This window comes from Arachis ipaensis, chromosome B2 (assembly GCF_059453495.1).
Source record: "Arachis ipaensis isolate K30076 ecotype BB chromosome B2, ASM5945349v1, whole genome shotgun sequence".
NCBI classification, from domain to species: domain Eukaryota; kingdom Viridiplantae; phylum Streptophyta; class Magnoliopsida; order Fabales; family Fabaceae; genus Arachis; species Arachis ipaensis.
This window is the reverse complement of record NC_142437.1, coordinates 119,860,870-119,886,761: the sequence shown is the minus strand read 5'-3', so window position 1 is coordinate 119,886,761 and position 25,892 is coordinate 119,860,870. Positions and strand designations below refer to the sequence as shown.

General features: G+C 28.9%; 4 protein-coding genes across 4 annotated transcripts; 1 reads left to right on the top strand and 3 right to left on the bottom strand.

Moving 5' to 3' along the window:
* Positions 1 to 3,282: 3,282 nt before the first annotated feature.
* Positions 3,283 to 4,280, top strand: LOC110269076 (myelin transcription factor-like protein). Its single transcript, XM_021116449.2, has one exon. The coding sequence runs from the start codon at positions 3,529 to 3,531 to the stop codon at positions 3,973 to 3,975; it is 447 nt and encodes a 148-aa protein (XP_020972108.1). The 5' UTR covers positions 3,283 to 3,528; the 3' UTR covers positions 3,976 to 4,280.
* A 1,022-nt stretch (positions 4,281 to 5,302) lies between these two features.
* On the bottom strand, positions 5,303 to 8,640 carry LOC107626107 (rho GTPase-activating protein 2-like). Its single transcript, XM_016328890.3, has 4 exons — positions 8,115 to 8,640; positions 7,059 to 7,179; positions 6,599 to 6,949; positions 5,303 to 6,325 (listed from the first exon to the last, which is right to left on the bottom strand). The coding sequence occupies exons 1-4, from the start codon at positions 8,447 to 8,449 to the stop codon at positions 5,717 to 5,719; spliced, it is 1,416 nt and encodes a 471-aa protein (XP_016184376.1). The 5' UTR covers positions 8,450 to 8,640; the 3' UTR covers positions 5,303 to 5,716.
* A 2,305-nt stretch (positions 8,641 to 10,945) lies between these two features.
* On the bottom strand, positions 10,946 to 11,629 carry LOC148575409 (uncharacterized). Its single transcript, XM_088505071.1, has one exon. It carries the CDS (start codon positions 11,377 to 11,379, stop codon positions 11,158 to 11,160), a length of 222 nt encoding a protein of 73 aa, XP_088361197.1. The 5' UTR covers positions 11,380 to 11,629; the 3' UTR covers positions 10,946 to 11,157.
* Positions 11,630 to 19,485: 7,856 nt separating this feature from the next.
* On the bottom strand, positions 19,486 to 21,295 carry SWA1 (transducin family protein / WD-40 repeat family protein). The gene has a single exon (XM_016328889.3). It carries the CDS (start codon positions 21,221 to 21,223, stop codon positions 19,598 to 19,600), a length of 1,626 nt encoding a protein of 541 aa, XP_016184375.1. The 5' UTR covers positions 21,224 to 21,295; the 3' UTR covers positions 19,486 to 19,597.
* Positions 21,296 to 25,892: the final 4,597 nt, after the last annotated feature.

Sequence of the window (25,892 nt, the reverse complement as noted above, 5' to 3'; positions counted from 1 at the left end):
CTATACAGAGCGCAAACATTGTTCTTAACTCTCGAAAAACAAAGTCATTCATGGATCACCACGAAAGCCCTAAGCCTGAACATATTTTTTCAAACCCTAACATTGCAAACAGTAATAATGAATTTCTAACAATCATAGAAGCACATTCATCAGGAGATAAAACCACACTCAATCTCAGAAAATAACAAAAAAAAGGTAACATGCCTCTCACGCAAGGCGATGGTGTGCCATTTTCAGTTGACCAAGGTTGTCGCAAACCGATCACCTTCAACTCCAACACAATGTCGTCGTCGGTCTAGGCTGATAGTCACCGTTCAATGCTTCGTCTTTGTGGAGGTGAGAACCTAAGATGAGGGAATTACAGAGATGTTTTGTTTTCAGAAGAAAGATGTAATTAGAGACATGTAACGAAATAGGGATAGAAAATGAAGCGTTGTAAGGGATGAGCACATAAAACGACGTCATTTAAACTTTGGCTGACGTGTCACATTAACGGCCAGCTAAACAGATGTTCACGTCGTTAGTCAAATAATAGACGGAAGAACTAACGTTACCATTTTTAAATTTTTGAGGGATATTTTTTATTAATTTATTTTTTTGAAAACCAATTTGGAGATTGAATAATCTTTCGGATACTAATTTAACTATTTACTCAAATAATAATAGAGGTGTGTGTCATGTCATGTGTGAAGTGTGGTGTGTGTATAATTTTAGGGGTATATATTTACGGTATTAACCCTACGGAAGCATCTTATTCTTGGCATGTGCTGAATGAATGGAAATGGACCCAATTGCCCACGTGTAAAACGCACATAATTTGACTTTTCTAATTTCAGCATACCTAATAAGACTAGACAATACCATACTTCCAGAAGATAATTTAATTTTCAAATGTTATTCACTAAATATTTTTTAATAAAAATTTATTTACATAATTTTCTTGATTTTTTTTATATCTTATTTTTATGATATAAAATATTTTTTGTTGTCTCTTTTATACATTATTAATTATTTTTAATATTCAAAATAAAAGTTCTCAAAAAATATATCTAAAAAATAATATATATATATATATATATATAACATTTATTTTTAGAATACGTTATAACATATATTCTTTGATTTAATTTATGCTTATAAAAAAATCAAAATGATAATTATTATTAATAACTTTTAAGCAAAATTTTTATCTATACGACAATAAACACAAGACTTAGCAAATATTACATAAAGAAATTAAAGTTTTCAACCACTACAATATAATATATTAAAATTAAATTCATTTTAACATTGATATATATATAATCCTAGAGCTAGCTACTTGACATGCATGAGGTAGTTCATTACTTGTAGTTGTAGATGTACCTTTCTTCCCCCTTCATTGTTCTTCAATTTCTTCTTTCCTTTGCTTAGTGATGTTCTACATTAAAAAGGATAAGGGAGAACAATAAAAAAAAAAATTTGTGTGTATTTAAATTATATAAAATAATATAATATAAAAATATATTTATAAATATTAAAAAAATTAAAATAATAAAAATATAATATTTTATAATAAATATTTTGATATGTTAAATAATTTTAATAAATATTAATTAATTATAATATAATATAATATTCTATTATTGTAGGCTCCAATGATGATTTGAAATAAATGAAAATAGGTCAAAAGACTCAACTCACAAGAGAGTCCAAAGTATTTTTCATTTTTTCTATATGCCGGCTACACTAGTTTTGTGTAACACGTAATTAACTTTGTTTATCCAAATTTATTTTGTCAAACACGGAATTAATGGTAAATCAACATGTTTAATTTATATACTAGGGACTAAGCATATTGTTTTAGAAAATAATGCGTAGGAAAAACTTCAATGTTTATCTTACAATTTTCAGAAAGCAAAACCATGTGCACTTTTCTCCATAAGTTTAATGTGCTAAAAAAAAAAATCCGTAATTTAATTTTTAAGTAATTTTGTTTGAAGACCAAAAGATTCTAACAGAAATTAAATAAGGTGAAGCGGCTAAAATAACTAAACTTCAAGGATTTGTTTTGCTCACTTTTTAGGTTAAAATCTTATATTAAATGTACTAACATTAAGTTGAAGGGGACTTTTTTATTTTTTATTTTTTTTTGCTTGTTAAAAACTTAAAATGCTTAATTAATTTTGTTATTTAACTTGTTTATTTATTGAATCTCCATATGTTAGTTTCTTTTTTTTTTTCAGTTTTATAATTATTAAAAGCTCAACTCCTCCAAGTGTTAGTTGGATGCGTTTAAGTGTTTAACTAGATTAAAGAACAGTAAATTAACTAAATCCCATTTCAAACGAAAACCTTGATTATAGGAATAATTTGCTACCTAAGGCATGGACATATAAACGATTGTGCTCAACTACCATTCAATAAAAGCAAGATTAAATTTTAGATAATTATTTAAATAATAAATACTAAGGTGATAATACATTATTTTATATTTGCATACATTTTCTAGCAACAACATATTACAATTAATTTTTTTTAAATAAAAAATTATGTCTAATATTACATAAGAAACCGGTGAATTCATTTAAAAAAAAAAAAAAACTTAAGGGATAACCATAGTAGCACACCCAACTAAATTGAAAAACTAATAATAGAAATAAAACTAAATTACCTATATATTAAAATTAGCTACTAAAATTTATTATTAATATAAAATATATATTAAAATATAAATACACATTAAAAATAAATTATATCATATATATATTTATATATAAATATATTAATAATTAATTTTAATAATTAATTTTAATGTATAAATAATATTTTTAATAAAAAGTAACCTTTTTTGCCATCAATTTTTTTTTCTTCTTTCTTATTTGAAGCATGGGGAACTTTGTCACGTTGTCACCTGATAGAAAATGAACTTGATTTAGTAAATAAATTAAGGCTTCTAGAAATATTAGGATCATGATTATATCACATATATAATATAATATTCCCCTCTTCTTTTCCAAGACCCAACAAAAAACAAATTTCAAATTTTTAATCAGTAGATAATCAATAATATTTAAAAATATATTTTTTCTAAAAAAAAAAAAAAATCTAAAACAGATGATGAATAATACATAAAGGGATTAGCAAGATAATGAGATAAGGGTGAATGAAATAGAAAATGTTCTAGAAGAGCGCGTGTATGCAAAATTCAAATTCCTATTGGCTACTACTATATTTGCAATTGGGCATGCACTAATTGCCACCACCCTTCTAGAAGCTTTTCTCAACTTCGTTCATCAGTAACAATAATGAGAGAGAGAAGGCAGAGTCACATTATACAAGTTTTGAAAAGATTTCATCATAGTCTTTGTCACCAAAAGTGTCTAACAAGTGTGGTCCCACGTTTTCTAATTCTAATAATATATTATTATGGTTTTCGAAACCTTTTATTTTCTTTATTAGTTATATGTTTATGCCAACGTTGTTGCGGTGTTCATTTTCATTGTTCATATTGAAAGTTGTTCATATCATATCATTCATTCTCTTATTATGGATGTGAAGGGTAATAATGTCACTCCAGATTTTTCTTCTTACATTCTCTTTGAGGCCAGTGGTGATTCTGAAGAAGCTGATTTTGATCACAACAAAATGGTTTGTGAGATTTCAAGGGTAGGTAGTTATGTTCATCATGGTCATGAAGATTATGATGATGATGATGATGCTCTATCTTGCAGCTATGATAGATCTGATTATGATGATGATACATGTAATGTTGCTGAGGTCAATTGGGATGATGATGATGATGATGATGATGATGATGATGGGAAGAAGAAAGAAGAAGATGTTGTTTTTGGAACATCATATTGTGATGAAGAAGATGAGGTTTTGCAAGAACAGCATCCAACAAGGTCATTTGTGTCATTTGCTTCAAATCAAGAATCTTTGGATGAAATGGAAAAGAATAGGTTGTTCTGGGAAGCATGCTTGGCATCTTGATTTCTTTTCTTCAGATCTATTTTTGGTTTCAAGTTTTCTTATCTATTCTGGGTTCCTTTTTTTTTGTTCCTTTTTTTTTTTCCTCTTTTATTTCTCATTATGAAAATTTCTTATATTTTTCTTTTGGCTGACACAGATAAAAGAAAATGAATCAAATAGCTTAGAAGAGAAAAAAAAAAAGAAAAAGAAAAAAGAAAGAACTCAATGTAAATTTTAGAAACTTAGGCAGCTAATTAATGAATTTAAATGTAAATATGTAATTTCTCTGCAAATGGTTACATGAATGCTATTATTATTTATTACAATGAATGTTTGTTCACAATTACTATTTGTTTCATTTTAATTTTTATATGATTTTATTTAATTATAGGGATGGAGACAGCAGGTTGAAGCTGGAAACTATTCTCACTTGTAATATTCTAAATTCTAATTTTTGATGAATTTCTTGAGCTTACAAGTATGAATTTGATGAATTCTTTGAAAGCATTTATTTATAAAGGAAAAATGTTAAAAATGAATACTCATTTAAAAACAACGGAAAGAGTATAATGTTAAGACTTAAGAACATTAATTAAAGTTGGTCAAGTTCCAACTTACTTTTCCCAAAAAGTGTAAACTAAAGTTTATAATCTCAGAATATTAGCTGAGCTCGTCCATTTAATTTTTAATTTCTTTATCTATTAATCATAAAAGATTACGATAAAAAGATTATTTAAAAAAACATATTATTTTTTCAAAATCAAACTACGTCTAAAAATGAACTATATTACATGTACATCAAAATCAGTTACTAATATAAAATACATGTTAAAATATAAATACACGTTGAAAATAAATTAAACCACATATGAATTTCTACGTGTACAATAAAATATGCTACCAAAATCAGCGACCAATATACATGTTGAAATACAAATACACATTGAAAATAAATTAAACCACATATTACACAAATACATTAAAAGCTAATTTTAGTGTACCAATAGTATTTTTAAACATAAATAATTTTAACTTGAAAACCTAACCCATCACAACTAAACCATCTCTAACCATAAATCTAACCTGGTTATAAGAATTATTTTGGTTATGTTTTTGGTTTAGGCGTTTAGCACTCTCAACTAGATCCAATACACCTCTTGGGACTTGGGGGTATAATTGTGTCACGGGATATTCAACCAAGATCATATTCCACCAAATTCGAAAAAAATCTGGTGCAAATTCCTCTTATATCCCGTCGAAGATTTACCATATTCCCATTGTGAATGAAATATGAAATCCATCAAATATTGATCATACACAGGAAACATAGAAATTAGCAAGCATCATCTTAGACCTACATCATTATGCCTATTTCCATGGAATTCATCAATCTTACAACTTTTCACAGAAGTGAAATTTGTCATGGTTAGAGTTGTCTAGTACTTTTTGAACATACAGAACAAGGTCAAATTCAGCCTAAGCTGAACACAGTAACCTTCCAACAATCCACAACAAGCCATACAGTTCCTACTTCATGTATTAAAATTTACACAAACAAAACCTGCTTGTTGAGACAAAATATGAAACAAGGAACTTAGAAAAGAGAATGTTTCGTATACTCATTCTGTCTCATACACTAAGCTAACACACCTCTCTTTTCTATTACATGGGAGGAAGGTGTGTGGCCATTGAATGTGGGAGGCAAATGTGAATATACATGACATGTCTCTTGAAAAAACCTACTGAAATGAAATCCAGTTTTTCAACTAGATGCAAGCAGCGGCGGAGCAGAATCGGAAAACTTATCAATCATCTTCACGTCATTGGTTCCTGTACATTCTATTGACGGGCTGCTTTTTTCAATGTTTGAGCTCACGGCAGCCACCCTTGTCCTCAACCTTTCTCCATCAATGGAACTCAAGCTGGAATTTATGGTTCCGTCGGCAATTGATGCAATGGATTTGATGCTAAAACCTGAGCAACAACTTATAGGGTTAATGTACTCTTGCAAATAGCCTGAAGGTTCTTGTTGTGAGAACCCTTTTGTGTTATCATCATCCAACTGCTTCAAGAAGCATTCTTCAATCTCGCTTAAAGATTCAGCCTCCCTTTCTTCCTCCCCTTCACTGCTATGGCTATAGTGAGGGTGATGATCGTTATAATCCGACTTAGTCCCTCTCAATTCACCACTGGTGTCTGTTTCTCGCTGACTGTCATATTCTTCCTCGGACTGGTGATTCGATGAGCGAAATGACATGGGAGAATATCCGGTTGTGGTTTCTTCACGTTCTCTTAGATTCTTCATTATCAGTGTCTTGAGCAAGTTCATCACTTGAACCGCATGCATCAGGGCAGTTAGAGGATCAGACATCTGTTCCAAGAAACAAAATATAAAATATGAACACAATTAGACTAATGCTGTCCAAAGTTATTCAATAATGATATTCAACACCTTGTAAGATAATCAAACTTGTAAAGATTTGAGCAATGTTAACAACATCAAAGAACTTGTGTAACCTCACTAGTATGCAAATTGTTTGATATTGAAAACTACGTAATGACGGCAGATTATTTTGCTTCTAATTCAACAAAACTACATAGCATGTTAATATATTATCATCATCCAAAACATGAAGTAGCATACCTGAGTCATGTTTGGGGCAAAAACCATTGCAATATTTCTAGCATTCATTTTGTTACACTCCTCCTCTTCCACAACATCAGCCATGAGATCAATAGCCCAGCTGAGCAATGCAGACTCCGTTGGCTTTAGCTGCTTCACGAGCTCAACGGACTCTTCTTCCGTGTTGCACTGAAGAACTTGCTCTGGTGAGAGTCCATCTAGTATCCCCGAAGGAAGCTCCCGGAACCAGGCTTTAATTAGCCCGGCCAAGCAATGGACATCGATGTTGTCCGGCACAATGCCTCTGTTTAACTGATCCCTCACATGCTCCTCTTGACTATTTTCCGGATTTATCCGAAATATACCTTCAGCCTGAAAATTCATTGAGAATACAAGTAAAAAAAGTTAACCTTAAACTGAATGTTTTAAAAAATCTGGTCCAAATTGCAAAATATATTGCATTGATTTCAAATTTCAATACCTTTAAGCCTCCTTGTGAGTATAAACGGTCCTGCATTAGCAATAGAATAGTGGGGACACTGTTTCCTTTGGAATCATAAGAACACTGCATAGATTCTGCTGAGACCCCAAACACACTCACACTGCAAGCATAGGTTGCAGCAAATCACAGCTTAGAATGTTGCAGTGAACATTGGTAAACACGAAAACACAATAGACAATGTCTAGAGAAAAACACCTCTTTATTTATTTTTTTACTTTCAAAATAGGATTGAATTAATGAATTTTGAAAAAGTAATGGCAAATTCAAGAAACTATAAATAAGATTGAACAGTATATTACATAATTCAATGAATTTGTAGAATGCATTATACTTTCCAGTCTCAGGAGGACCTCATTTCAAATGAACAATGGTGTTTTCATTTTCTGAATTTATACATAACCCTAGGAAAACCATGCAATCGACATTCGGATTTTTTTTTCTAGCTTACTTTTTACTTTACACTAAGAAAATATATAATTTTTTTATTAATAAATGGTAATTAGGCTTCATCACCTGTATATAACTTAATTCTGCATCCTCTATTTTTATATAAAATAAAGAAAAATAATTTTCTTCCAGCCACTAGAAGAACCTTGAAATTAAAATGAGCAGCTCCAATGCTTTTTTCAAATTCAGCTAGAACCATGGCTTTCAAAAGAGCCTTATCCTTTAAATTCTTTCTCTTCCAAACGACATACCCATCAATATTCAAAAGCAAAAAGCACAATTTTCCTTTAGCATAAAACCTTAAACCCCAAGTTGAGGTGCAACAAAAATAACAAAGGTACATTTGAAACATAAAATTCATCTAGAGATACAACAAAACAATGACTAATTTTCCTTTTTCTAATTTTATAAAAATTTTAAGCTATAATAAATACACACAAAGTTTCCAGTTTTGTTTCAAACAAAAGAAATTGAAGTACCTAGCATTTGAAATTTCAATCAAACAAAGCAAAGCCCTTAAAATTAAATAAAGTAAAAATCAGAAGAACTGTTAATTATTTAAAAAAAAAAGTAAAATAAAATGTTTACCTAGCACTGGGAACGCGACCGGGGATCTCAACTTGGAACTCAAGAGGGAGACCGAGGAAGCCATTGAATCGATCAAACGTTACATGTGTGATGTGCTGGACGTCTGTCGGCCATCCGATCTCCATCTGGTGATTATGATGGACAGTGGAGATCACTTCTTCTGATGGTCTGTCTACTCTGCAAGCCACCATAGATTTTCTCAGCGCCGCTATCAATAACGCCACTAGTGACAGCTGTCTCTGCTCTTCTTCTTCCGCCGCCGTAGCATCAGGTCTCGCTCTCTTCCCTCCTCCACCGCATCCGCCGCCTCTCGTTACCATCACTAACCCCGGCATTTCTCTCTCTCTCTCTCTCTCTCTTCTGAGTTGTGAGTAGTGGTTAGTTAATGAATGTGGATTTGTTGGGTTGCATTGATTTCTTATTTGTTGATAGTAATGAATGAAGCTTTTGTTTTTTTGTTTTGAAGGCTTTCAATTCAATTCAAACGGCCACTCCCATTTTCAAATTTCTTCTCTCTCTCTCTCTCATGAAATGTCACTTTATCTTGATGCCGAGCTTTCCATTTTCGGTCTCCGATGTTGAGCTTAATTACCACATTTGCCACTCCCTTAACCCCTTCCATCAGGCTTACTACTTGTACTCTAGTACTTACATTAGAGGTATTTTTCATTTTGTATTTACATAAATAAATTATTTTTTAAATTGATCATTTAAATATTTTTTTAAATTAAATTCGTTCTTAAAAAATTTAGGTTGGTCACATTAATTTTTTTTGTTATTTTCATCGTCAATGACATTAAGATTTGTTAAAGTAAATTTAAAATAAAAAGATCTTGATAATTTTATGTCTCCAACTTATTTTCTACAAATTTTTTAAGTAAAAAAGAATAAAATATTAGTCTACTTATCATTCCTGATTAATTTTATGACACTGAACATAAAAATTTTCAGCACTTAAAAAAGCTAACGTGATTATAGTGTTAGATAAATACAGACTTTGACAATAAAATCTGTATTGGTGTCGGTTTGTGTTTTTTTATATCATATGACTAATAATGATAAACTTAATAACGTGATTTTTTTTTCTTTTATTAGAAATAATTAAATTATTATATTAAATTATTTTCATAATATAATAAACAAAATAAATACCTTAATTTTAAAATACTAATCATGAAACATGTCTTATAATGACTTAGTAAATTGTTATGTATTTTTTTTATTGATTGTTATGCATTTTAGATTATATATTTTAAACTTTTGACTGATATTTTTTTAAAATTCTATGATGTCGATGGAAAAAATTTTCAATACTTATAAAAATTATGTACCAAATAATTAAAAGTAGTGTGTGTTCATTTTACTTTTACAGCGAATACTATGGATTATATATGTCATTTATGACCTAATTTATCTCCTCGTTAAAATTAAGAATTTATAAACTATAATTAATTTGAAAAAATGGTTAAAAGGTGAATATTTTTTAAGAATATTCAAAAAATAAAATAAAATTTATAAAATAAAAAAATAAATAGTAAAATAAAAATTGATATTTTTTATCGAAAAATACGGCCTAATAATAATAATAATAATAATAATAATAATAATAATAATAATAGTAGTAATAGTCAAATTACTAAACTCTTTTTTTTATTATTTGTTGCTTAAGTTGAATAACACGTTAACATGGTCTTAAGAATTTATAAACTATAATTAATTTGAAAAAATGGTTAAAAGGTGAATATTTTTTAAGAATATTCAAAAAATAAAATAAAATTTATAAAATAAAAAAATAAATAATAAAATAAAAATTGATATTTTTTATCGAAAAATACGGCCTAATAATAATAATAATAATAATAATAATAATAATAATAATAATAATAGTAGTCAAATTACTAAACTCTTTTTTTTATTATTTGTTGCTTAAGTTGAATAACACGTTAACATGGTCTCTTTTATGTTTGCGTTTTTTTGTTTATAATTGTAAAAATGAGTTAACTTTAATTAAATTATTTTTACGTTTTAAGGAAGTATAATAAATGGTAATGCAAAAATTCACAAACAAATTTATTGTACAATATAATTGTTGATTATTTATTTTATTTTTTCTATTTTAAAAATTTTAGGTGGTTGAAAAAATAATTAACATTTTAATTTAAAATCAAATATTTTTTACAAAAAATGTCCGTTAAAAATTTAAAAATATGTAATTTAAAGTGCATAATAATCAATAAAAAAATATATAACAATTTACTTAAGTCATTATAAGTTCTGTTTCATAATTGATATTTTAAATTAAGATATTTATTGTGTTTATTAGATTATGAAATTAATTTAATATAATAATTTAATTATTTCTAATAAAAAAAATCACTATTATTAAGTTTATCATTACTCGTGTAATATAAAAAAACACAAATGAACAGAATTGCAGGCTTTACTTTCAAAAGTCTGTGTTCTATGAAAAAACACGTATTTATCTAGCACTATAACTACGTTAGCTTCTTTTAAGTGCTGAAATTTTTCATCTTCAGAATCATAGAATTTTTCAATATATGATATTAAGTAATCAAATTATGAAATTATAGGAATTTTTTTATTTTGTAGATTGAACTATAAATAAAATTTTTAATAATATTACTCAAATTATTTTTTTTAATCAACAGTAGATATAAATTTATTTGTTATAATTTTTTTTATAATAAGAGTACATAAAGAGTACGTAATATATAAAATATAATAATTTAATAAATTTTTTTAGTAGAAACTTTTTTTTTATTATTTTTTGAGAAATTTATGCAGAAGAATCACAAGAAGCACATCACAAGTTCAGGTAAAAAAAAAGAAGAGTACAAATAACAAGAACATAAAACAAAATAATTCCACAACATTACAATTTCTCTCTCTAAATTTTTTCAGATAGCGCAAGATAAAAAAAGATATTAACGGTACTAAAAAGGTGTAAACAAAAAGAAAAAACAGTACTACAGATAATTGAGCAAGAAGCTTTAAAATCCTTATTTCCTAGAAAACAAAGGTTTCATCTGTGAGCAGTGACAAGGGTCTCAATGAACTTCAACCCGTCGAATCTTGGAGCGAATTTTTCTGTCGAAGCTGAATTCTTCGGAGAAGAAGAAGAGCCTCCATGGTCACTCTGAAACCCACAAGCCTGAATAGAGACATGCGTAGAAGACGAAACAGAAACTGTGGTGGCCAACGCGGCCACGACAGAAGCTACGAAGAGACTGAATTTCTTCATCATCTTGGAAAGGACGAGTTCTTCGGAAAGAAGCGGTTTGGCTGTCTAGGAAATTAAGATAGATTTTCGCATGAAAACTGAAAGGAGAAAAAAAAAAGGGGAAAGAGAGAGATGAATTTTGGTGAAGTGTGTGTTGTTGCGAGTAGGGTTTGACAGCTTATACATGGTGAGGGAAGAAAGAGAACGAGAACGAGGCAACGGACACGTCGCAAGTCATTCATTGATCTTTGATTTCAGTGATTTGCATTGTGCATTTTTGGACAAATTTTTAAGTTAGGAATTAGGATTGTTATATTTATATAAATTTTGTTTGTGAGAGGGTGTTATTTAAATCATTTTTTTATTAATATATTATATATTTTTTATGTACTCTCATTAATATATTATTGCTAAAAAATAATTTAAAAAATATCTTTCTATTTTTTAGTCAATTTTCTCTTTTAATTAGGTTCATGCATTTTTAAGAGAAACTTAAGAAGATGCGAGTCTCTCAGCCCGCCTTATTTTTATTGAATATATAGTGAATTATTAACTTAATTTCGGTCCTTTTTTAGAATGATAATACGATTTTTAAGATAAAAATGATTTATTTCGATTTTTGTCTTTTATTTTTATGAACAATGTTGTTTTTGTAGGTATTTATCCGTGAACTCTAAATTATCTCTAAAATTTAAATTAATTAAAAATTTATTTGTTTTTATTTTTTAAATATTATTTTTTTTAAATTATTTTTATTTATTATATTAATATTTTTTTAATAAATTATTGAATATATGGTATAATAAGTACAACTAATTAATAAATTTTTTAAATTTAAAAATATTATTTATTATGAAACTAAATAAATAATTTTTAAATATATAAATAATAAACATTAAAATATGATTAGTACATGAATAATAATAACCATAGGATATGCTATTAGTATTATGATCTAGATAATTTTTACAATAAAGTGAAAATTAATGAACACATTATTTGATATATAGTAAAAAAATTTCGAGTAATAACATTTAATTTTTTATCTCTTTAAACTAAATTAATAATTCTATTTGATATTTTTACACTAAAATACACAATGAGTAGGTTACTAATACTAAATGAAATAAAACATTATATATATATATGTTTTAGTGTAAAGACATCAAATAGAATTATTAATTTAGTTTAAAGAGATAAAAAACTAAATTTATATTATCATTCAAAATTTTTTTATTATATATCAAATAATGTATTCATTAATTTTTACTTTATTGAGAAAATTATCTAGATCATAATACTAATAGTATATCATAGGCTTATTATTATTAATGTATTAATCGTATTTTAATGTTTATTATTTATATATTTAAAAATTATATTTGAGAATTATTTATTCAGTTTCATAATAAATGATATCTTTAAATTCGAAATTTTTAATTAGTGTGTACTTATTATACTATATATTCAATAATTTATTAAAAAAATATTAATATAATGAATAAAAATAATTTCAAAAAAATATTGTTTAAAGAATAAAGATAAATAAAGTAATAAAATCCTAGCCAATTTAAATTTAGAGATAATTAAGCCCTTATGCATTTTTGAAACTGATACAGCGTTTTTGGTTCAGAATTGAATAAGGACAGAAGCCAAAGTAGATCATTTTATCTTGAGGAGTCGCGTTATCATTCTGAAAAATAAATAAGGATTGGGTTAGTAATTCACTCTTGAATATAAGCCAAACCACCAACAACCAAAATTTTGATGTAGAAGCTAAATTTTGCATGTTCCAAATAAAAAAAATACTCACATGATAATATTTTTATATGAAGATAACATTCTAAACCCTTAAATAATTAATCAAATATATTTAATTAAATACATCAACTCATCTAATAATTTACAATATTATTTTTATGTGAAGATGTCATCATGAAAATATTAACTTTTAAATAATTGGGGGTCTAAGATATGAAAATGTATAAGAATTCAGATATAAAAATTTTGATGGGAAGTAAATGTGGTTCCAATCACAAGTGGACTCCATAACGACAAGTGCTACACTCCTGTAAACGCCTCTTATTCCATCATCATGCCAGATAAGTCGCACTATCTGCAATGTGTTCTTCTGATTCTAAACTCTAGGGAGAATAGTTTGATTTTGTATTCGGATTTTAATGGTATCATCTGGATGCATCATTCCTTTCGCAAAAGCTCCAGCAATAGTTCCTCACACAAACTCTTCATAAGAAGAAATGAGAACTCAGATCGTTCTTTAAAGGTAAACAAAAATATCAAATTTACTATTAGTTCATTCATAAATGATAAATTTGGGGTTAAAAGAGAAATTAAAGTTGATTTATTAGAGATACTTTGAATATAAGTATAAGATAATATCATATATATTTAGAGGCTTAGTAACATATTTTTGGGCAACCAACTCTAATTAAATTAGTTTAAATTCAACAAAAATCAATCTCACATTAAGGTATGTGTAACTGTGTAAGCAGTTGTTCATAGTTTTTAGAACCGAACCAATAATTAAATCGATCATACTATTAGGTCACTGCATTATTAGTTCAATTGGTGGATTACTAGTTGAACCGATTAATTCGATCTTATATAAATAAAAAATAATAAATAATAAAAAATTTAAAATATATATTTTTACTAATATTTTAAGAATATCTAACTATTTTAAAATAATATAAAATAGGAACAAAAAATATTTTGTTAATTTTACTCTATCATAAATATTTTATATTAAAATAACTATTATTTTTTAAATTTTAATAATTTATTAATTAGTTTATATTTATTATACTATTATATACTACAAGTATTTATTAAAAAATAATAATAATAGATATTATATAATTATAAAAAAATAAGTAAATTTATAATTATTAATAAATAAAAATATAATTAATTTAAGAATGAATAAGTTTATAACTAAAATTAAAATAAATTAAATAAAAATAAACTATTTGATGAAAGATGTGTCTATATGTATTATAATTTACATATATATTGGTAAGAAGTATGATAGTTCAATGGCTATAAAGGACATTTTCTTCATGAAAGACAAGGGTTTGAAACCCGTGAAAATTCAAACCACTTTCGAAATTTCTAAAAAAATTGTCAAAACGGTCTTGAAAATTCAAGAAAATCTACAAGTCAAGTTCAAAATCTCCACCAAAAAATATTTTTTTTATTTTTTTCTTTCTCATTTCGATCGCAAAACATTAGACAGTCATATTTCTATTTATTTAAATTGAGCTATAAATAAAATTTTTAACAATGTTATTTAAATTGTATTTTTATTAATAATAAATGTAAGCTTATTTATTGTAATTTTTTTATAATAAAATATATAAGAAATATATAATATATAAAATATAATAATTTAACAAACTTTTTTGGTAGATTTTTTTTATTATTTACTGAGGAATAATTCATGTAGAAAAATCACGGAAAACACATCATAAGTTCAGGTAAAAAAGAGTACAAATAACAAGAACATGAAAACAAAACAATCCGGCAACATTATAATTTCTCTCAATTTCCCTTTCTAATTATAATAAACCCTGCAAAAAAGAAAATTAAAAATTTTCTATGATTAAATACTTATTTCCTATAAAACAAACAAATTAAAAAAAATTTAAAATTAAAAATAAAAGAGATTAACGGGACCAAAAAGGCGTAAACAAACAAATAAAAATAGTACTACGGATAATTAAGTAAGAAGTTTTAAAATTCTTATTCCCTAGAAAACAAAAATTTTATCTGTGAACAGTGACTAAGATCTCAATAAATCGCAGCGGGTCGAATCTTGGAGCGAATTTTTCCGTCAAAGCCGAACCCTCGGAGAAGAAGAGCCTCCATGGCCCCTCGGAGACCCACCATCCTGAATGGTGACGTGCGTAGAAGATGAAATAGAAAACGCGGTGGTGGGCGATGCCACAACGGAAATTGGAAAGAGACTGCATTTTTTCGTCATCTTGGGAAGGACAAATCTTTGGGAAGAAGCGTGTCTGGCTACCTAGAAAAGCAGAAAAATTGGAAGGAGAGAAAATAATGGAGAGATGAATTTCGGTGAAGTGTGTGTTGTTGTGTGTCGGGTTTGACACGTTCGTAAGTCATTTATTGTTCTCTGATTTCAGTGATTTGCATTGTATTTTTTTGGACAAAGCAGATTTATACCATTCTCACTTGTGAGAGAGTGTTATTTAAAATATTTTTTTATTAATAGTAAATATAAATTTATTTATTGTAAATTTTTTATAATAGGAATACATAAAGAGTACATAGTATATAAAGTATAATGATTCAAAAAATACAGTTATAAATTTGGCTCGTTGCATGGAAGAATATTAGGTTAAAACTACTTAATTAAATTTAGTTGGTTAAATGACTTGGATGTAAAAATTAATTGATATATTTATTATTACTTATGTTAGGTATATATTAAAATTAGCTAAAAAAATATAAAATATACATTAAAAATAAATTAAATATAATATATAATTATACATAAATATATAATAATTAATTTTAATAACTAATTTTAATATATAAATAGTATTTTTGATTTAGCTATGAAAACCACAAAAAGATATTACTATACATATGTTATGACAACTTTCTTCGGATGTAAAGGATTGCGTGCCTTATTTGATGCAAGTGAAAGGGTACTAATTTTTCACAATGACAAATTACTACCAATTTCCATGGATTTTTCAATAAAAGGACATGCTTGTTGGGGTCACTTGTACAATGGAAGAGACCATTGCTGAAAAGTTGATTTTGTTTCTGGGGCCATAAGAGAGGGTTCTTCAATTCTTGTTAACTATTAGTAGGTGATGAAATTATTGTTATTGGCTCAAGTCACCACACTCATCAATATTCCTTTCTTCCTTTGCATTATTATTCGTCTTTCTTATATTATATCATTAGAGACAACTTTCCTATTTCCCAACAACTATGGTCCTTTTTATGCCATTCGCGTGATTAAAGGAATTGAATGTGAGATTTTTTGTACATTTTGAGATGTTATTGCATATGCACGAATGTAATTAATTATTCTCAAGTTTATTTACGATAAAAATAGATCTTATCAATTTTGTTCAGGCTACATTTATTATTTATAGATTTTACTAAGTTTTCTATGAACGTGTTTAAAAATTACAAGTTAAACATATGGTTACACCAAACATCTTCATTTTTTTCCCTTTTTGTCCTTACATAATATGTCGTAGTTTAAGGCCAGACGTGGCCCTATGAACTTTTTTGTCCTGAATTGACTTTCGTTATTAATATGTGTTATGCAAATTATTTCAAACTAGAACGATTTAATAGTAGTTCCTAGTAAATCATCTTAAACCATAATAATATATGTTATATGTAGGAGACAAAAACAAAAGTAAAAGATTTAAGAAATAGCATGATTGTATATAATTCAGTCCAAGTTATACTGATTTACTAGAAGAAGAGAGTAAAAACACCAATAGTAAGTCGTTCCAAATTAAAATAATTTAGTAAAAATAAAACATAACTATAAATTATTCCTATATAAAACGATTTACTAGGCCCGCTATAGTAAAGTTTGACATTCCAATATATTCCTCAAAGGCTATTCAAAATTTCAAATAAACAGCTTCATGTCTTGGAAAAGTTTTGGTTGATATATATATATATATAGTTTTTTTTAAATGAATAATAGATATTTTACGAATAATACGCGAAGTCTAATGAATTAAAATTACATTGAATTCTAATAAAACATAAATGTTCTCTACATTATGTGCTCCTTATTACTTTTAAAGTTTAAAGACTACCAATAGTTTTGCAACGTTCATGTGAAAATTAAACCAATACGTTAAATACCGCAGTAATAGATTAAAGGATAAATGATGTCTTCTTTTAAAATATAAATAAATTATAAAATATATATATGTCAGTAACTCAATATTAAATTAAGTGTCTAACAAATGAGAAAATTAATGAATATGTTAGAATTTGTGGTCAAGATAAATATATTAGGAAAAATGAATAATTGGTTCCTGATTTGCATTCTCACCCCCACAAATAGCGTTTAAGAGATATATTTGAGCCTTAGAGGAATGTCAAACTTTACTATGGCGGGACTAGAAAATCGTTCTATCTAAGAATGATTTACAATTATGTTTCAATTTTACATTTTTACTAAATCATTTTAACTTGGAACAATTTATTGTTGATGTTTCTATTCTTCTCTCCTAGTAAATCATTTTCGGTTAAAATGACTAACTAGTAGTTATTACTAAATCGTTCTAGTTTGGAACAATTTATATACGCCATATTAGTAATGAAAGTCAATTCAGAATAGACAATTTAAAGATATTGAACGAGGTTCATTTTAAAGGCGATTTACCATAAATCACGACATAGAAAAAAAATCTAACGCCATTATTAAATACTATCATATTGTCTACAGTAAAATTGTGTTTACTATGCAGATTAATATTCATCACCATGTGAATTAATATTGGATAAGCACATGTGTGTAGGGGCGCACACAATTGGAATAGCCCATTGCAACTTGGTTACTAGGAGGCCGAGTAATCCTCAATTTGGCCTTTGAATTTTGAAGTCGAATTTAAATTGATCCCTAAAATTATAATTGACTCAATTCAGACTCTAAAATTGTTAATTCCTGACTTCAGTGGACAATGTGTTGATTTTACATGTTAACTTGCTAAGATTTAGACTCCTCATTTAAGTTCTATGTGACTGAGAACTACTAGATCTCTTAAAAGTTTAAGAAGCAGCAATCACGCTTCTGGAAACTCTAATAAGTCTCGATAACATGAAACTTGGGAGAAAAATTCAAATCACAAGTTAACGTATCAAATCAACATAACATATCGTTAATAAAAATCAGATCAAGGATTAATGCGAGTTATGATAGTAAATTTTGGAATCCAATTTGAATTCACTGAAATTTTAAAGGTTAAATTGAATATGACATTCTGAACTTAAATTTCAGTGGCCAAATCGAATATTTACTTGTAGGAGGCTTTATAACTCCACCGGAAGAGGTGATCAAGACCCTTATTTGAACCCTACTTATGCTGAATTCTTGAAGACAAAATGCAAGTTTCTCGGTAACAGAGACACAAATGTGGAGATGGATCCTAATAGCTCTACCAAATTTGGTAGTCACTATTATCCTATTCTTCTTCAGAACAAGGGTCTTCATATCAGATGCTACACTTTTAACAAATAAGGATGCAGTAAATATTGCTAAAGAAATGGTTAATCAAAAAAGGTTCTTCAGAAAGTTTGCAAAACCAATGAAGAATTTAGGAGGCATTCAGGTCCTCACAGGAAACTCTGGGGAGATTAGGGTCAAGTGCTCAATGGTCAACTCAAATTAATTAGATATTCACTCTATTTGTGTCTTATTTTCATTTGTTTATTTGCTCTGTTGATACCAATTATTGCAGCTTACATTTGATAATATCAAACTCTGTATAAAACTGAAATAAAACTGTCTATCCTCTATTAAAATTCTTTCAAGAGAAACCACTCTTTTGAAGCAAAGCTGTATCAAATATAACATAAAGTAAATCAGGCAATTCTTGAAACTTTATCAAATTATTGTAATAGGGCAGATTATAAAGGTAATATCTTAAACTAAATTGAATCCAGCATCACTATGGTTTCAGACTCAGGCGCACTGTAAGTTAACTTGATACTATTTAATATCAATGAAGCATAAAGTTGAAATATAATGCCAAAGAATACAAAATTTCAGAGTATTACATATTTCTAGACAGAATGGTATGCTGCACTACTACACATCTCAAGACAGAAAATTGCACAACCAGCAATCCAATATTCACTACTTTAGTGTATATGACAAGGCTCTAGGTTATACAAAATTAGGATGTCATGTTTGTATAAGCTACCAGATAGCTAGCTTCTGCAAGCACAAACATGAATATGATGAAGCTAATGATTCAGCTATGCAGTGTATTATGTTACTAACCACATGATTTCTTCCAAAATTCCCATAGTTTCTAAATGAAATAAATATAACAAGGGATACTGTAAAAATTTCCTGGGGGCTTTAACAGCATATCATTGCCAACAAAATTTCTCATCAAACTAAAGCGAATACATTCTATAGTGAGAAAAAAATGACACAAAACAAGTGAGAAAAACCACCTCATACATAAATGAAAGAAGGCCAAAATTATCTCCTTCCTGCAATCTTCAACAAAGGAGATATTATACCCTGAATCTCTTGCAATGACTGCTGAATCTTTATCTCCTCCTCTATAGACCGTTTGAGATTTCGGATATGAGCCCTGAGAGCTTCAGAGCCTCTAATTTCATCGACTCTCATTTCGAGAACCTTCCTTGCCAACCCCATCAACAAGCCGGAATATCTAGGCACAGTGCAATACTTCCTCAAGAACACCAGCAACAACTTCAGCTTCTCTGCATCCAAATTCGAAACGCACACCATTAGCTTCTTCCTTGAAACTAGTTCCTCCATCACAGCCAAAACATTCCCGGGATTTTTCCCCTCCAATACTGAAACCAGAGCTTCCCCATGCCTAAAGTTCTTCAAAAGTTTATCGTGCTCGCGAAGCTTCTCCTTCTTCGGCCTCATAATCAAGTAATCGCCTTCGGAGGGTTTCTCACCTTGCCCCCTCTGAAAGTACCTAAAATGCGAGGGCCGGAAAACCTTCTTCTCAGTGTGCTCCAAAGGCCTAATCCTCCAAAACAAGCTCTTTTCACTAACCCTGCCTTCGATTTCCTCTTCCTTAATCTTCCTCTTCCCAACATATATGATCCCATTAGAGGTTCCAATAACCCTAGTTTTACAATCTGGTGAATAAGCAACAGATAAAAGTGGCGCAGGGAACCTCATTGAATGTGTAACCTTCATTGATGAATAATCAAACACTTTCATGTACCCATCTAACCCAACACTCAAAACCCTAAATTGATTCAATTCCTCATCAGAACCACTTCCAATTCTTCCAACACATAACGAAGTAACCGTTTTGTTGTGTCCTTCCATGGAACACACGAGCTTCCCACCGGAGATCAAGTCCCAAAATTTCACCGAATTCCCACCTGCGGTGGCAACCATCCCTCCCGCCGGCAAGAACACAACATCCTCCACCGGATTTCCATGATTCACCTCAATCGCCGGTTTCGAATCCCCAACCCTAACATCCCAAAGCTTCACCGTGTGATCATAGGAACCGGTGATAAAAGTATCGGCGTTCACCGGAGAGGAATCTCCGCACCGGACGTAATCCCGGTGGCCGCGTAGCTCCATCACCGGAGAATCACCAGCGGCGACGTCCCACACCTTCACAAGTGCATCATCGCCGGCGGAGATAACTCGGAGACGTTGGAGTTTCGGGTAGTGAACAAACCTGACCGGGCGTACGTGCGACCTGAGGCGGCGGAGGGCGGAGCGTGCGGCGGCAGATCCCCCGCCGACGTCAAAGACCTGGACGAGGCCGGAGAGGTCGCCGGCGGCTAGGAGGCGGCCGTCGGATCGAAACGAAAGGGAGCTGACGACGTCCTTGAAGGAGGTGATGGTAGTGGTTGGCGAATCGAGGGGGTCGTTTTGGGGTTTGTAGATTGAGACGGTGGCGGAGTGTGCGGCGGCGAAGGGGTGAGGAGAGGAAGGGGAGAATGTGAGGGAAGGAACTGAGATGAGGTTTTGAATCTGAGTGTTCTTGAAGGAGGACCAGTACTTTGATTCTGGGGTTTGATTTTGGGTTCTGGGTTTGGGTTTTAGTTTAGGCTTGACGGGGAAGGTTTTCGGTTGGGAAGAATGTAGTGGTTCCGCCATTGACGATGGAGCTTCGAGGCAGAGAGAAAATGAAAGTGAAACAGGTTTAGGGTTTAAGGGAGGTTGGGAACCAACAATTATCTATGCTGCGTCTTGTGGTTTTTGGGTATATTAGGGTTCGGGTGTTACGGCGTCGTTTTTCCGAAAATAACTAAAATAAAGAAAAAAAGAACATACCAAAATTAAAATCTAGCTAACAAATACATGTTACTTAAAGTTATTATTAACAAAAGAGCTTTATATTTTATTTTAATAAATATATAATAAATAATATAAAATTTATTAAAAATTTTACATATTTATTGTAAAAAAAACTAAATTAATAATTGAGAAAGTATGAGGAGCCAATGAAATATTTATACAATGTGTACAATGGAGGTTTAGTGAGTATTAGAGATATAATTATTAGTGTTATCTTTTTTTATTAGTTGAAATTTTTGGGATGAATGGTATCATGACATAGTATTAAAACGCTAGATCCGAAAGGTCAAGAGTTTGATCCTTGGTGAATCCCAAAATTAATTTAAATTTTTGAAAAGATGTTTATTATTGCTAGTACTTGAATAGTTATTCTAAATAATATAAAAAATGTTCATTTTGTAACTCAATAGTCCATTATCTCCTTAACAAAATCCTTAATAATTTTAATATATATCAATCACTTCGATTTCTCTCTTTAGACCATCCATAATGATCATAAACTCTAATTTAATTATTTCCTAATCATTGTTTGTAGTTTACAAATTACGATAATTTATTATTCAACAATTTTTCGACTCTAAATCCTAGATTCTATCCTTTGTTCATTTAACTTGAAAAAAAAAAGGAGGTACACATCAACTCATTTATCTAGCATAATCAAATTATAGGATAATTTATTCTATTAAAATAAACAAAAATACTAGGCGTCAAATTATTTTCATTAATTAAGTTATTAAAATTTAAATTTTAGTCACGCTTGTTCTCCTTTTCGTCATTATATTATCGTTAATGTCATTATCATCACTATCGTCACTACACTACTACTGTTGTTATTATTGTTATCGTTGCCACTATTGTCTTTGTTATTGTCATTGTTACTGTTATCTTCTTTTTCTTTTTTTTATTGTTTATTTTTTTTCTTTGTAAATTGGATATATCTTTTTTATTAAAGATACAAATGTCTTTTATATTGTTTTTTTATACTCAATATTTGTATGCGATAATAAACAAGAATGAGTAGAGCTTTGTTTTTGTCTCCAACGTTTGGGGTAAGTTCTAAAGTTGTCTCTAACATTTAAATCATTTTATTTAAGTCCCTAATGTTTCAAAATTGACTCAATGTTGTCCTGCCGTTAGGGATCTATCAACAGAATTGACGGGAGACAAAATTAAGACGATTTTAAAATGTTAGGGAGACGAAAATATTGGGGACAAAAATGATACAATGAAATAAAATTTAATTTTATTCTTCAATAATATCAATTTTTTACGGTACATAGTTATTCAATTATTTTTTAATCACATCTAAGTAAATTGCACTTAATTACATTACTTTTATTCTAAATAAATTTATTTTTTTATAATTTTACTTTTAAAGATATTTACTCATCATGAAATATTTGTAGAATGACTAGTACATAAACTTGCGAAAAAAATTATACATATACAATAAAGTAAAACATTTCATGATGAGTAAAAATCTTTAAGAGTAAAATTATAAAAAAATAAATTTATTTAGAACGAAAGTAACGTAATTAAGTGTAATTTACTTAGATGTGATTAAAAAATAATCGAATAACTATGTATAGTAAAAAATTGATATTATTGAAGGATAAAATTAAAATTTAATTCTATGTATCATTTTGGTCCCCAACGTTTTTAAAATTGTCTCAATTTTGTCTCGTCGTCAATTTTGTTAACAGATCACGTAGGACAATATCGAGTCAATTTTGAAATGTTATGGACTTAAATAAGATGATTTAAATGTTAGGGACTACTTTAGGACTTACCCCAAACATTGGGCACAAAAAAATACTTTACTCAACCAGAATTTATGCTATATATGACAAATTAGTGAGTTATCAGGCTATTAACTTTGATTACTTGTGTTGTTTTTCTATATTTGATATTTGTGTGCTAATGTATATATTTTTGTGTTTTTACTTGATTATGGTTATTTATGATGATCTTAGTTTTCTTTAATTGAGTTGTTTGAAAAACTAATGTTATTTTATGATTCTTATTTTTGTGCTATATATGTAAATTTATGTGCTATGATAAATTAAAATTTGTTTAATGATATCTGTCAAATTAGTGTGAGTTACTAAGCTATTAGCTTTAATTACTTGTGTGCTATGAAAATAAAAGGGTGTGTGTTATTCACTTTGTTTTATTTACTCATGTGAAGTGATATAGTGTTTAGTATTAATGGACAATTGCAAGAAAGACAAGATGATCGCTGAACTTTTTAAGAGTCATTACATTCAAAACTGATTTGCACCTCTTGCATCTAAGGACAGCATTCCATGAACACAAAGGAGATGTGTTGGGTGTACTAAGAGATTGTCATGCCACACTCTTTATGGACCCTAACCACCAGGAAATTTTGGAACTGCACATCAGAATTAATAGCCATGAGCCATGATGACATACTTAAAAAGAGTGTCAACAGCACTTTTTTTTTTGTGTGTGTGTCTTTTTTTGGAAAATGAAACCTGTAATTTAACATTAGTTTGCAATAAATGGTGATCGATTTACATACCATGAGAAAAAAATATGTCGTTGTTCATATTTTTCAACAAAGTCATTGTCTCCCTAGCATTCCTCTAATCATAAACCATAGTAGAGTCTCACGTTTTATGAATAAAAAAAAATTGAATATAAACCGGTAGGTTACACAGTTTATACTTTGTTGATGGTGTTTATGGAAAAGTCTAGGGACCAGCAACTTTGTTAAATTTTAGCCAGTATATAACTAGCAAAAAAAGTAAGTCATTGGATGAAATTTTACACAAATCTTACACCATTAAAACCATCATTGATAGCTATTTAATGGTTATAAATCACAAAAGTTGCTGGCCCCCTAACATTCCTCGGTGTTTATAAACTTTTATAGACTATTACGGTTTATACTTTGACCATATATAAATATAATTAGTTAAAACGATAAAAAATTATTTACTCATCTTTTGAAAGTATGTTTAATATGAAAAAACTGCATAATTAGTTACCATATATCTATTTTTAAAAAATACACATAATATATGTAACATGTATATTATATCTATTTTTATTATTTTGATATTCTTCTAAAAATAATACACACAATAAATATATTTTTAAAAAATGAGTAAATATTAATCGTTTTAACTAATTATACATGATCAAAGGCATATTTTCTTTTTTATATTTGGAGAGAAAATATATAAAAAAAATATAACATGACTTTTTTATGTATTTATTTAACCTACTCCTTCATACATTATACCATTTTTTTATCCTTCATAAATAATATATTCTCCCTGCAGAAGCAAAAATAGCCTCCAGTCAACATTATTATTATTTATCAATCAAAGGTATAAAATGGTTGTTCCCAAACCATCAAAGGCATATATCCCCAAACAAATGTGTCTTAAAACAAATTCTGTAGAATCAAACAATATATAAAGGTTGGATGATGGTGCTATCACATGAGAGTATCGAGAGTATTAAAGGTGGACACTTGAGCAGTTGAGCATCTTGATAGAGTTTATAACAAACCCGTTCCCGCCATGCCTCTCCCTCTGCCCCCTGATATTTATCGAGAAAAAACTACAACCACCGTCATGTCATCGTGCATGGGCCGCCTGGTTTCTCTGCAACTAATAAAATCCTTATTACTGATGGGATTTGCCGCACTTTAGGCTGCCACTGCTACACAGCTTTCTTAATGATTATCTATGCAATTCCCTGAGTTTAAAATAGATCACGAGTTATAGGCTTATAGCAGTAACTATTATTCAATCAAATAAACAAGGTTTATAACATGCAAATGTGTCTATAGACCATCAAATCCGATTGTAATTCCTAATTCCTAAACAATAAATCCATATAGCACCAAAAGCTCAGCATGAAAAATCAAAGAAACTAGAAGATTAACCAAAAAAACCCAACAAAGAAAGATGTTCAAAAATTCGAATTGAACATTTGATGGAAGATCATCTACCTCTATCGGCTAGCCGAACCTTTCAAAATCTGTGAAAGCAACAATTACTGTCATGTCAAATTTTAAATGCAAATGCAATGTCCTCTTGAACCTGCAAAGAAATATGTCTGTGCACATTATCCAGGCTCCAAATTTAACAAGAAATATGATTTGGAGCAACAATTACCGTCATGTCATCATGTAACCCCTCGCAAGAATAAAAATATTAAGTAGTTGATCATATGTGAAATTTTACCTATTTTTACTAATGACAAAAGCTAAAGAAAATGTTACGTGATTAACTATTCCTTATATATTCTTACTATAATTAATTATCATTAATATTAAAGCAATACAAAATAATTTAGGTAACAATTGTTATTATTATTAGAAAAAAATTTGATAACAAAAAATTTTCAGTCATAGTTAGCCAAAATTTTTCATAATTTACATCATTTATATCATTTACTAACAGTCTTATTAAAAAAAGTTTGTTAACAAAAA